This window comes from Nelumbo nucifera, chromosome 2, assembly GCF_055504915.1.
Source record: "Nelumbo nucifera cultivar China Antique chromosome 2, China Antique-T2T, whole genome shotgun sequence".
Lineage (NCBI taxonomy): Eukaryota > Viridiplantae > Streptophyta > Magnoliopsida > Proteales > Nelumbonaceae > Nelumbo > Nelumbo nucifera.
In genome coordinates this window covers 40664758-40677790 of record NC_142650.1, presented here as the reverse complement: position 1 = coordinate 40677790, position 13033 = coordinate 40664758, and the positions used below count along the sequence as shown (strand labels likewise).

The following is a 13033-nucleotide window of genomic DNA, read 5'->3' as shown; positions in this document are numbered from 1 at the left end:
ACAATGGTATTATTAAAAACAGAAAGTAAAAAAATAAATTTATGATATAAAATGTCTTAAATTAAGAAATGTGGGAATAGATAAATCTTAATATATTTAAATATATTTTCTTATATTAAAATATATTTAAAATATAAAATATTAGTATACATCTATAGTCAGGTTGATTTAGAAATAGCTAAATCAAAACTAACCTAATTTGACTGAGTTAAAAAATTACTAAACCAAAACCGATCAAAAATAATAAAAAACCGACCAACTCAAATCAAATTCGATGCCATTGGTTATTAAAAAATTAAAACATAAAACAATTATATACTCCTCCTATACATGACTTTCGCTTAACAATGAAGAAAAAGAAATGGGCAAATGTTCTGACGTCATTCATATTCCTTCCCATTATTAATTAATTACACAAGCAAGCATGAATAAGCGCTCAGAAATAAATTAATTAATTAGATATTAAACCTTACCTTTGGCTTTGGTTCTATTAATCCACGCTATTATCCTTTCGAACTTTGATCCTGTTTGTGGGGAGCTAGCCATGCCCATCTCCTTCTCAATTGCACTCTCATGGTGATGGGCCAAGGACATCCGCACGCACCCATCTTCCCTCCTCTCTACATTGTGGTGTTGTGCTTCATGCTTCTCCTTGTGTTCCTGACAGTCTATCAGTGCATTGTCCGTGGTTGTTGTAGACCAAGGCCAAACCTTGGCCGGGGCTATCGTCGGTGGGCAAAGATACCAGGTGGCTTAGAAAATTCTATGCTACAACTCATCCCCATCTCTAGGTACACCGTGGAGGCAGCACAACACACAGAGGCCATATGTGCTGTGTGCCTGTGTCAGTTCAAGGATGGGGAGGATGTTAGAGTTTTGCCAGGGTGCAGACACTCGTTTCATGTGCCTTGTATCGATATGTGGCTCTTTTCTCACGCCAATTGCCCTTTATGTCGCACTGCCATCACTGTTCCCTCCGGCCGGCTTCCGCCCTAACCAGGTTGCCGGAGTTTGGTGAATGAAGACTGATAGATATATACTTGTAATAAATAATAATGGTTGGTGTAGTCCTTGCTCTCAAGTTATATAACGTAACTTCCATGGCCCACCAATTCATCGACCCCAGTTCCCAAATAATACACATATACACCTATTCTAAATTCTGTTTATGTAGAGTGCAGACAGCACAAACCCTTTGCAATTCAACACCAACCTCGCCTGTATTTTGAAGGTGGTTTTCAGTTTTCTGTCTTCCAGCTGATGGATGAGAACCGTCCCCGACCCCGAGAAATTGATCTTGATCTTTCTCCGGCTACTCTTGCCATCGTTGGTATTCTATCGGCCATCCTCGTGCTCATAATTTACCATTGCATTACCGTCGGTTGGTGCAATCAGCGGCAGAGTACTACTTCAGCAGGCTCAGAACGGCGACGAGAGGTGTTTGGTGCAGAACAAGAAGAGACGACTAATAGCGTAGGGAGTTGTACGATACAAATCATCCCGGCTCAAAGGTATACCAAAGAGGTGAGGTTGGTTACACGGAGGGAAGACTGGACGTGTGCGGTGTGCCTATGCGAAATCATGGAGGGTGAGGAGGTTCGGATATTGCCTCAGTGTATGCATTCATTTCATGTACCTTGTATCGACATGTGGCTCTACTCCCATGCAAATTGTCCACTCTGTCGCAACCACATAGTGATCAGGCCTCAGCCGGAATCCGAGATATTACCACTGCCGGATGCACAGAGGGTGCCGGATTTTGGTGAACGGTCTACAGCATTATGACAATGCTGTTTGTCATGGAGGGTGCGTCGACCTACCTTATTTCTCTCTCTCTCTATAATGTCTCTATTATTTATTTGTTTATAATTTGGCATTTGGTGCAAGAAATCAGATAATGATGTTTGCATGTAAGACATACACAAGCTGATGTTAACGTTACAATGCGCTGAGGATGTGATTGGATTGCTGGGGTGGAAGTGGGAAAGGCCGAAAGGGCGCAGATTCCATGATTCAGTTTCAGTGGATGATGGAACGACTAGTCCCTCTGCCTCTGGTCTCCTCGTTATCCCTCCAAAGCGGCATGGAGTCTGCCACTTGTTTTTCAGAGCTCAATAATTAATGGAGGATTTTTTTTTGGGGGGGGAGGGTAAACAATTAATTATAGAGGGATTCAGGAATTCTTTTCCGTCCCGTCGCTGTAATCCAAACAGGGACTTACTTTCTTTGAAATTTCTGATTGGTTGGGTTGTTAGTCAGCCGGCCAGGGCCACAATGTCCCTTACCAAATGGTGTATTTAATTTATCAAAAGGGAGGCAACCCTTCACATTACATGGTTTCATCTCATCATGAGATACACCTTGTGTTCTAAATTCTAATGTACGTTATAAACAGTTGAATAGCATTATAGCAAATACTATATATATATATATATATTCTCCAATATTTATTTGCATTTGTATATGGCAAATGTTTGTTTAAAATGGATTCGTATTGTCTACCCATTACATGGAGTGGACCATATAGGCCCGCTACGAATCATTTGGCATGGGAGGGAGGGTGCACAAAGGGTGATCTTCCGGATGGTTCCAGCGGGCCGTATTTTGTGAAGTAGGTTCTAATTTCTAAACAATGTGTTTATATAATTTGCTCCCCACGAAATTTGTTTTCGCAAAGATTGTCCTCATTTACATCAGCAATAGGTCAGCAAACCAAGAGAAATCGGTTTTGACAAAAAAATAAATAACTGTGGGACAATTTTGGGAATGAAACACCTTAGCTTCCTACCATCGTTGGAGGAGGGGAGGAAGCTGAGGTTTTTTTAGTGGTTTTTGATGATGTGCGATCTGGTACATCATCAAAGTAAAGTTCTCCTGAATTTTCATATTAATTATAAATGGATTCACCCAAAAGCCCGAACCTAAAACAGTATAAAATAAAGAAAGAGGAAAAGAAAAATTGATTCAAAAGAACTTACTTTCACTCAAACATTTCCACACATGTTGGTTCATTCAAATGAACATAATCCCCACATAGATGAGTGGTCTTAATTGAACTTAACTGAGAACAAAAAACAGAGGATCCGTTTGGTTTATAGTTGGAATCAGAATCGGAATCGAAATACTTTGGAATTGGAATCAGAACGGTCAATTCCCATAGTCTGTTTGATTCAGATAGAAATAGGAATGGGAATTAAAATCAGCAGAAATAAGATTTTATTCCCAAGGGAAGGGCAGAGAATGGTCATTCCCTCAAATGGAGAAATGTCATTCCAGCAAGAATGAGAATAACAATTCCGATTCCATCCAACCAATCAGTTGGAATCAGAATAGCCCATTCCGATTCCGATTCTAGACCCCTATTCTTACAAACCAAACGAACCCTCTAGTTCTCATCACAACTATAAGGGATGAAAGCCATTACAGAAAACACCTCAATACTAGACCATACCTTAATGATCAATTATAAGTTCCTATAGTTAAATGCTTATTTAATTAATAGTACTTTTTTCACTTTCTTTTACTGTTTCAAGGTATGAGGCTCTAGAATTTTCTTCTTCTTCTTCTTCTTCTTAAAATACTCTAAAAGCCTGCCTTTTATATGGTGGAACATGATATTTGTCAGTACGTTCTTTTCAATAGCTAATATGTCCATATAGAAATAGGCATTCTTCTTCACAAATTCGATCCTCACACCCACCACACAGCCCTTACAAAGGCACATGGTAATATATATATATATATATATATCTTTGTAATTGAATGCTTATATTCATGGGGAGATATTCCCAATGCATATCTGTAAAAGGGTGTGAGAACCAATTTTCTGAGAGGAAACCCCAATTTATCCACATGAAGAAAAGAAAGCATATTTTCCAGCCTGACCTTTAGGCTTAGTTTGAAAAGAATACAAGTATAAATATATACAGTACATATACATACAAAATACAAAATTTTACACTTTACATATTTGCATTTATACTCTTTCCAATAGTGAATTAGCACATGAAACTTTCATATTCTAAGACTTTGCCCCTCCAATAGTATTCCTTAGTTAATTTCAAAAAAAAAAGGATATCTATTTGAATAATATGTGATTGTTTAACCTTTTTAAATTCCCAAACTACCCTTAATTTATTGGACAAAATCGGCCATGCATAAAGAAATAACTTGCTTTGCCCTGTCCATTTTTATCATTTCAAAATGTCATCCTTTCACCCATACAAAACTTAAAAGCGCATTTTAGTAAATTAATTTTTCCTTCAATTCAATCAATGGAAAAGGGGACAAAGTGCTAAAATCTGAAAGTCCAAGGGCTCTTGTCGTAAATGAAAGTTCAGGAAACTATTCCTAAAGTACAGAGTGATAATATGCAATTTACCCCTTTTTTTATTACAAGAGAAATATAGGGGATATTTGGAAGTGTGGCCGTTTTCTGAAAAACGGTGCCACGTCGAATCCACATAGGGGTTTCAACAAATGCCCACATATACGATTGTTTGGTTCAGGCATTTTTTGAAAAAATGGTTATGCCTCATAAATCGGGACCCAATCGATGCATGAAATGTTAAAGTTGGCGTTTCATGCATCGGTGAACCATTGCCCCCAATGGTTGATTGATTGACAATTACATGTATCCTATGTGGTGTTTACCTGTCAGCACATACATGAAAAAATGGTGATGAAAATCACCTTACCAAACAGCATAGTGTTGTTCACTGCCTACGTGGCAGAAACACTCCTATTCATATCAAGGCGGTTTTTTGTAAAAATACGGGTCAAGCAAGCATAGGCATTTTTTTTTTTGAAAATCGGTCTCAAAAAACGCCCACTTCCAAACACCACCATAATCCTCAGATTTGAAGAAAGAAGCATCATTATCTTTATTAAGCCATTTGAACTCTATTAATTATTTTAATAGAATAGTTAATCTAGATTCGTTCAATAAAGCTATTGCTACCAAATCGAATTAGTTGAATGAAATTACTACAGAAAAGGCACAGAAAAAATTTTATCAATTGAATTATATTAATTATTAAAGGAAAAAGCAAAGTAACCAACAAAAAATGATTAAATACGTAGAATAGCATTGCTGTTAAGATGTTGATAGCATGGTTTTCAAAATTGGACCAAACCGGACAGTTGGATCAGAAAAACTGGGAACCGGTCAGGTGATCGGTTCCATTTTGCCCCAGAACCGTTATTTTCCTAAAAATTGTTGATTTCGTCAGTAAACCGCTGACCTGAATGGTCGAACCGTTCAATGGTTTGGTAAGTTTTTATTTTTTTATTTTATTATTTATTTTTGTCAAAATAAGCCATCCATTCAGTTTAAACGATCAAACCGACCCAAAAAATAGACCCAAACCGATTCTTTATCTGATTCGGTTTTAAAAACCTTGGTTGATAGAATTCGATCAACATCAAACCGCTCACATCAAAATAGCGACAAAAATATAAATTAAAAACAACCAAAGCAAACAATATCTTAATAATCTGCATAAAGATAATTTACTAATAACAGTGATTAGTATGGATATCCGTGATCCAGGATAAGTCATCCCAACAAGCAACAAATCAATCATTTTTTATTGGGTCCCATGGTGAATGGATCCTGCAATTTAAAAAAAAAAAAAAAAGAACGTATCCTGCAATGGAAATCAGATCTGCCTCTGCCAAAGGATGAGCAACATTTGATAACTTCAACGGCGTATAGCACTACTTGTCAATCTTTACAAAGAAAAGCCTCGCATACTAAGAATGCAAGATTTAGAAGCAAGCAGTAATTACTTGATTAATTTAAATCATTAATGGCCGCTCGGCAATCAAACGAGCCTCACATATTCCACGGAAGGAACTCTGCATTTGTCCCCTCCAAAAGATTGGCCCATTTTGCCTCTTGTTTGGAAGTACTTATAAGCATATTAGAAAAAAAAAAAACACTTATTTTAGGCCGGGGCTACACCAATTAACACTTATATGTATTTGAGAAATAAATGTTTTTTTGGAAATAAGCTCGTTTTAAATAAATTATAAATTTTGCCTTTTAAAGCATTTCTTGAAAAGAAACATTTATTGCGTTTCTGGCCCATTTTGGCCCGCCACAATTTCAATTACCCATACTACACCTTTTGATAGAATTGCTTTTCATCAAATACTCATAATTGCTTATAATCACTCGCAAACAGGGGCTTGGTACTGATTGCGTTGGTTACAAGTAAAAGAATTTCCAGCAAGTATTACCGGACTCAAGGATCCCGATTTGAGTTTCCCCTGGCGTATCTATTTCTTTGCACATTGTGTGATATCGTCAAGCCAAATACTGGGCTAATGCCTAAATGGACGTCAATTTTGAGAACAATGAAAAAAAAATTTCAAGACAAAAATTAAAAAACAAATCAAAAGTAAATCTATGATGCCGAAAAGGTATGCTACAGGGAGAACTTTGACAAATCAAAACCCTTTGTAAATTATCACAATATCGCGTGATTGGTTAATGGTTACCATTTTTATGGTACCTGTCGGTTGGTTCTAAGTTTTTCTGGTATTAAAGAATATGGTTTCTTAGCTGGCCAAGTGAGTGGAAATGGGCCACTTGTGACACAAAGTTGGGCTTCTCATCCAATACTGCCCAGAGAGGAAGATTTGGATAGTTGAATTAATATGAGTGGTCGTTTGGGAGTGCTTATTGTTTAAATAAGTGTATTTAGTGAAAATGTGCCTCTTTTAACCGATTTTGTATAGGCATTTTGAAAATTACGTGGCAAGCTAAGACGAGCTAGAAAGTACTTATTAGCATACAAGTGGTTATTGGTATGGTCTCGGCCTAAAATAAATCACTTTTTCAAAAAGTGCTTAGAAATAACTCAATAAGCACTCTCAAACAGGGGCCAAATTTACAAGATAGTATGGCTGACACCAACAGATTTTTTGTGCATTGATTAATTTTGATGTATTGTTTAATGTTTTGGCAGGCTTATGAGAAGGTGAAGTTTAGTTCCTCTTTGTTCTGGGATTGGGGCAAGGAGGGATACATCCTGGCTGGCACTGTAGAAAGCTTCCAGCAGTTGCTTCATGGCCATGGCCATCAAACCAACTAGTTGTTACCATACTTGTAGTAGTAGTAGTAATACGGGGTAGCGCTAGCTTCGGGGATTGGCAAGGCACAGACGCAGCCCAGTGCAGTAATCAACCATATTGCCGAATTGAAGATATGATATTGCGTTCTACTCAAAAACCTATATAGCTTTTAAGCAGCAGTAAAAGGTAGCTAAAAATGTCCATGTTCTCTTTTACAATACAAGTTAATTTGTCGCAGACATTTTAAAAAGTTGTGATGAGTTTAAGAAAAGTGCTGTTAATAAGATGACAGTTCAGTTTCAGACCCGAATGAGTTTTGGCAGGACAAACCAGTGTTGGGTCCACATTGTCAAACGCCTCAAACCGGACTGCGTCAGAACCCAGATATTGAAACTGATGAGAAGAAGAACCCCATGTAAAATAACAAGTCGTTCAAACGACTCAAACCGAAGAGTTTGATTTATTCATGTAAAACGATATTTTTCATTCCATCGATCAGATAACTCACTCATTAACTAATGGAGTAAACAATCGCAAAGCAGAAGCCAATGGCCATGACCAATAACACTGATATGAATCCATCATCGACGGCAGCAAAGCAAAGTCCACGAAAGATTTCCTAGACCCTTGAGGACTCTCCTAAGTATACAATCGACTAATGATGCAACTCTCATCATGGACTGGTTTCGACTTGCCCAGTTACGACCTCTACGCAATATTGTTCGACTTTGTTTAATTTGTTCTTCCTTCCTCTTTAATTTACTTAATTTAATCTTCTTACTTCAATATATTATTTAAGAATTCGATAACAATTAAACAAGGAAGAAGGTAGGCCCCAAATTAAGATGGACTGGTATTCACATAACAAAATACCCAACCATTGTCAATATCTCCACCGCATCCTTTTCTTTTCTTTGTAAGCACCAACATAAAAAATCTATCAACAGATAAACGTTAAACTTCTTCAATCGCTACCTGGTGCATGTTAGACCAAAATTCAAGAACGTAACGTTTAATAGCTCTCGACGGATCCATTTTCAGCAAAGAAATCAATCAAGGGTTGGTCTGCAGAAACCACTTCAACAGAGTTTGATCCAGAAGAGGTCGAAGCATTAGAATTCTCAGCTGAAGTTGATGGGAAATGATTTTCGATTTTATCCTCTAAAACCCCGGTTGGATGCAAAGGAAAGAGCGTCAATGTTTCATGATGACCATCGGTGGTACCAACCAGTCCCTCGTTGTCGTCGTCTTTGTACATGTTATAGAATCCAGCTTGTGCTGCTTCGTAACCTGCTCCTGCACTAACGCCATCCCCGCCTCCTCCAGTTCCTTTTCTTTTCTCCATTTTGTCCATCTTTGGCTTTCTCTTGACACCACCAGGGAGTAGAACCTTGGGATGCGGAGGGTAAAATCCAATTCCAGTTTGTGGCATGTAAAATGGAGCACAAACAACTGAAAAAATTAAGAACAACCAAATTAAGAACCTAACTCATTATATATAAGAGAAATAGTTTACAAGTTTGATGCGGTTATGAAGGCATACACCACAAACCACAAGAAAGACAATATGGCATGCAACAATAGAGCATTCCGAATGTGTATGAGAGAGAGAGAGAGAGAGAGAGAGATGGGCCATAAATTAATTTTACTTAAATGGAAGGGAAAACAAGAAATAGACTGAAGCGAAAACGAGGACACAAAAAAAAAAATCTCTGAAACTCACTTCTTAATTATTTAACCAAGATAAATCAACATCTGGAAGAATAGCAGTTGGGAAGAGACGATCATGACAAAGGAAAAAACAAAAAATCATTGAAAGACAAACCAAGAGATTGCAACCGGGAACGATCAACATTTACAAAAGATAAAATAAGAAGAAAACGAGTAAGATTGACGAACATCTTACAAAGATTAAATCAGAAAAAAGAAAACCCTAGTTGAAATTACTGGGAGTAGAGCAATACCAATGAGTTAATCCGTATATAAGAACAAGAAGCAGAGGTCATAAGTCTGAGGACAAAAGTACATACCAACCAATTTAACAATAATCGGGATTCACCAAACACCGTTAAAAGTGCAGTTTCGAGTACTGTCATTACATAATCAGGCCCTACGATCTCGAGAAAAAAATGATAGAAAAGACAACTACATGCAGGCTAAAATTTTCGATTAAAGTTTGTCACTGAAACTACATGCATGCAGAGAAACAATAAGTTGTACAGAACAAAAAACCATACAAGGAGAATGGAGAAAGACTTAGTAGAGGCACGCAGTGACAGTGAAATCAAGAGGTCGAACATAAAACAAAACATGGGTGATGCCCAATCTTCAGTAAATAACTAGGAGAGAAAGATAAGACAGAAGGCAACCATTGTTACAGGGACGAGGGGAATGAACCAAAACTGGGGCAGCTTTATGAAAAAACTGGTTGGCATAAACCATGCTCTCCTGCTTTTGTTTCTGCCTCTGCCTTGCCTTGTGGTTCTGGAACCAGTAGAAGACGTTCTTCCCTTCGATGTGACCATACATCCTAAGCCTGCTCGAGATCTGTTGTATCTGCTCAGCAGTGGGAGTCCTGATGCCTTGTCTGTACAAACTTTCAAGTATGCTAATCTGCTCCTTGGTCGGATTCCACCTTGTACTTGCGGGGGATCCAGCGGAAGCCAACAACTCCACGCTCTTATCTTCCATGAGACACCGAGATTGCAGAAACCCAAGACTTTGCAGGATTTCCACTTTGTATTGCTGGGTTTAGGGTTGAGCAGAGAGATAGAGGGGAAAAGAAGAAAGCTGGGTGGAAGCCGCTACTTCGTGCATGTCCCTTTATAATCTGTTTTGCCTTGCTTTTACTTACGGGAGGCGGAAGAAGAGAGAGAGAGAGAGTCAAACATAAATGCGAGCTTGACATGCGTATTGTTTTTGGTGCAGAAACGTCTCTGAAAACATGGGGGAGAGCGGCTGGGAATAGGTAGGTTCGTCTTGGTTGGACTATGCATGCGTTGAAAGACGATTCTGCCCATGAGTCTTTTTTTGTCTTAAATAGCGAACAGACTCGGCCTCTATCCTCGGGAATGACATAGGTGCAGTGGGATGATTGAGAGAGAAGACAAGGGTATGTTTGTCACTAAAGAAAAGTCTGCCTTGCTTGAGAATGTAAATGGGTAGTAGGATCATAGGATGTGTATGTAGTAGGTTTTGGGCTAGGCTTCGGGAATTGGAGTAAGAACGATAGAGGAGAGGGAGATGAAGCGGCGTCGCCGCGTGGATCCGTGATGGTGGCGAAAGTTGCGCATTTTAACACATCGGCAGCAGCTTCAATCAGAATCAGCTGCCTTGGCGTCTCCCTCCCTCCCTCACTCCTCCTCCTATTTAAGCCACCCAGCCTGTCTGCCTGCTTCTCTCTCTCACTTTCTGGTTGTGTAAATGAATGGAAAACCAGGAGCAATGAATCGATTCGTCAAAATGAAAAATTATGAATCGGACGAATCAATTTCCATTCAAGGCATAAACGAGAACAAAAAAAATTAGTATGGGAAAACGTAAATATATAAATGAAATGTTTCATTACACGAAAGGATGATAGATAAAAAGAGGGAATAGATCCAACATCTGAAAAGGAAGAAGCGCATGCAGCAAGCGGCGATTAAAGCAATCAAAGATATTGAAAGATTTATAACAGAGTAATTTTGGGGATTGTATAAAAGTGGTGGTAATTGGTAATTATCCATCAAAAACGAGACTGATCAATTAAAAGTTTAAAACCCAACTTCAAAGTCCATAATGTGATTCATAAATAACCTAGCTAAAGAGGATTTGATGACAAATCAAAACACTGAAATCAATGAGAGAGGGAGAATGAAGAGGAAAATAATAAAAAGGTTCTGCTTCATTCCTAAGACTGAGAGATTGTTGCATTACGTGTGCCACAGTACCAGGCTGGCGACGTAAAAACGATGACAGCATTCGCAGAAGTCGATCCGTTGTACCAGATTATCGACACCAAAGCGACGGCGGCGATGGAAGAAATCGGCGACGTCTTCAACTTCAAGCAAATGGGTGGGGTGGCCACTGGGCACTGGCCGATGGCAATGGTGGTAGATAAAGAAATTTGACGAGGCCAAGTTTTTAGTGTATTAAAAAAAATAAAGTGTTTTCATTTTGCCATGTGTATTGACGTGGAAGCCCTCAAGTGGGACCCAATGGGTGGCCTCGAGCTTCGATATCACTCCCCCCAGCGTTCAGCTATGATAAATCAACGGTCAAAAGTCTGTTTTGCAGGGTTCAGTCTAACTTGAATCAAGGGTCGGGACAAAAAGGAAATCTGATAGACTTTTTGTAGTCGTTTACCTCGAGAGGAAAAGGGACAAAACTCTTTTCGATGGGACTCATCTGATATTTTAAATTTCTGTTTTGTAAGTTTCACAGGATTGTAGATTCAGAGTGGGCCCAACCAACCAACGGGAACAAGAACCGGAGTAAGGGTCCAAAATTACATGTAAAACGACAGACGGCTCAACCTAATTCTAACTGTTAAAGGGCATTCGCCAATCGGCCCATCTATTTATTTTGGTGAGAAAACATTTATAAGCTCGAACTTTATAAAAGTTCTTTTTAATTTAATTTATATAATACAGAATATTTAACTATTGCTAATTTAATTCATTAATATTATTTAATATCCAAATCTATCTGAACCTGAACCAAACGAATAAGGTTTCATTTAAATCATCAAATTTAGAGGGTGAGTGTGGATGAAAAATTGGTGGGTATGAATTGGTCTATACCACACCTTGTGGCAAATACCTATTCACACCACATCATAGCCCACAGCTGTTCTGAACTGTGGATAAATTGTATGGACCAGACCAGTCCACACTCAGGGTGGTGTTCTGTAAGTATGCTACTCCACACTACACTTTTTGATTCCATGTATCTTATATATATTTAATGGGAGATCTACATATATCTAATTTATGCATTTTATATGGTAAGTAAATTAAAAAAAAGGCATCAATAAACTAATATGTAGGCAACAATTGCATTTTTAAATAATTAAAAAATATTATTTTAAATATTAAAAAATTAAAAAATATATATTTTAAATATTATTATATTGATAAAAAAAATAAATATTTAATATTTAAATAATGAAAAAATAGTGGAGAAGGAGAACCATCGGACTTGTGCTAGAATTAAAATTAGAAAATATTATTTTATTGATAAAATATTAAAAATTTAAAAATTATTAAAATATTAAATAAAATAAGAGTAATTTGACCAATGTAACATAGGTGCATTACACTAAAACCTTCTCACAAATTGTCAACACCATAGTGTGAATCATTCATGAGAAAATACTATGGACAATAAATTGGGGTGTGGTTCGTCCTTGTCCACGCTATTTTGTGGACGGGGACCGTCCATACATAGTAGAACACCATATCTTGCCATGGACAGGACCAAAACATTCCCGTCCATGATATTTACACACTATCGAATGCCACCTTAGTTTAGTCTCAGGTATATACAACTCAATTTGATTCCTTTGCAACCAATAATTTATGTGTTCTCAATTTGCAACATTTGAGCTTGAACCTTCTTTATGCGAAGTATATTCTGCTCGTCTTTTTTTTTCATTTTTGTAGGTTAAATTTGGGAGTGCTTAAGCACTTATTTTGGGCCGGGACCATAGTACTTATTTGCATTTGGGAAATAAACCCAAAATAAGTGTTTATTTTGACAATAAGCATTATTTGAGAAGTTTAAATTTTGGGCTTATTTTTAAGTGCTTATTTAATAAGTGTTTATTTTTCGTTTTGGACTATGTTGATCCACCACGTCATTTTTAAAATGTCTATAATACCCATATTTAAAATAAGTATTTTTTTCACCAAACACTCATAAGTACTTATTAAAATAAATACTTGTTTTTAATCACTTGTTTTTCAAATAA

The 13033-nt window shown here is 37.5% G+C and overlaps 1 protein-coding gene across 2 annotated transcripts; it reads right to left on the bottom strand.

The window, feature by feature from the left end:
• Nucleotides 1-7554: 7554 nt before the first annotated feature.
• LOC104599372 (WUSCHEL-related homeobox 5) lies at nt 7555-11134 on the bottom strand. 2 transcript variants are annotated; one of them, XM_010261880.2, is made up of 2 exons: nt 9450-11134; nt 7555-8532 (listed from the first exon to the last, which is right to left on the bottom strand). In XM_010261880.2, exons 1-2 carry the CDS (start codon nt 9769-9771, stop codon nt 8093-8095), a joined length of 762 nt encoding a protein of 253 aa, XP_010260182.1. In that variant the 5' UTR covers nt 9772-11134; the 3' UTR covers nt 7555-8092. The 2 variants fall into 2 exon arrangements, with proteins under 2 accessions (XP_010260182.1, XP_088755160.1); XM_088899034.1 differs by having other exon boundaries at nt 11013-11123.
• Nucleotides 11135-13033: the final 1899 nt, after the last annotated feature.

Coding starts and splice junctions, on each gene's coding strand:
- LOC104599372 (XM_010261880.2), bottom strand. CDS start 9,771: ATGGAAGATAAGAGCGTGGAGTTGTTGGCTTCCGCTGGATCCCCCGCA. Junction 8,533..9,449: donor CCCTCGTCCCTGTAACAATG/GTTGCCTTCTGT, acceptor TAATTTTTTCAG/TTGTTTGTGCTCCATTTTAC.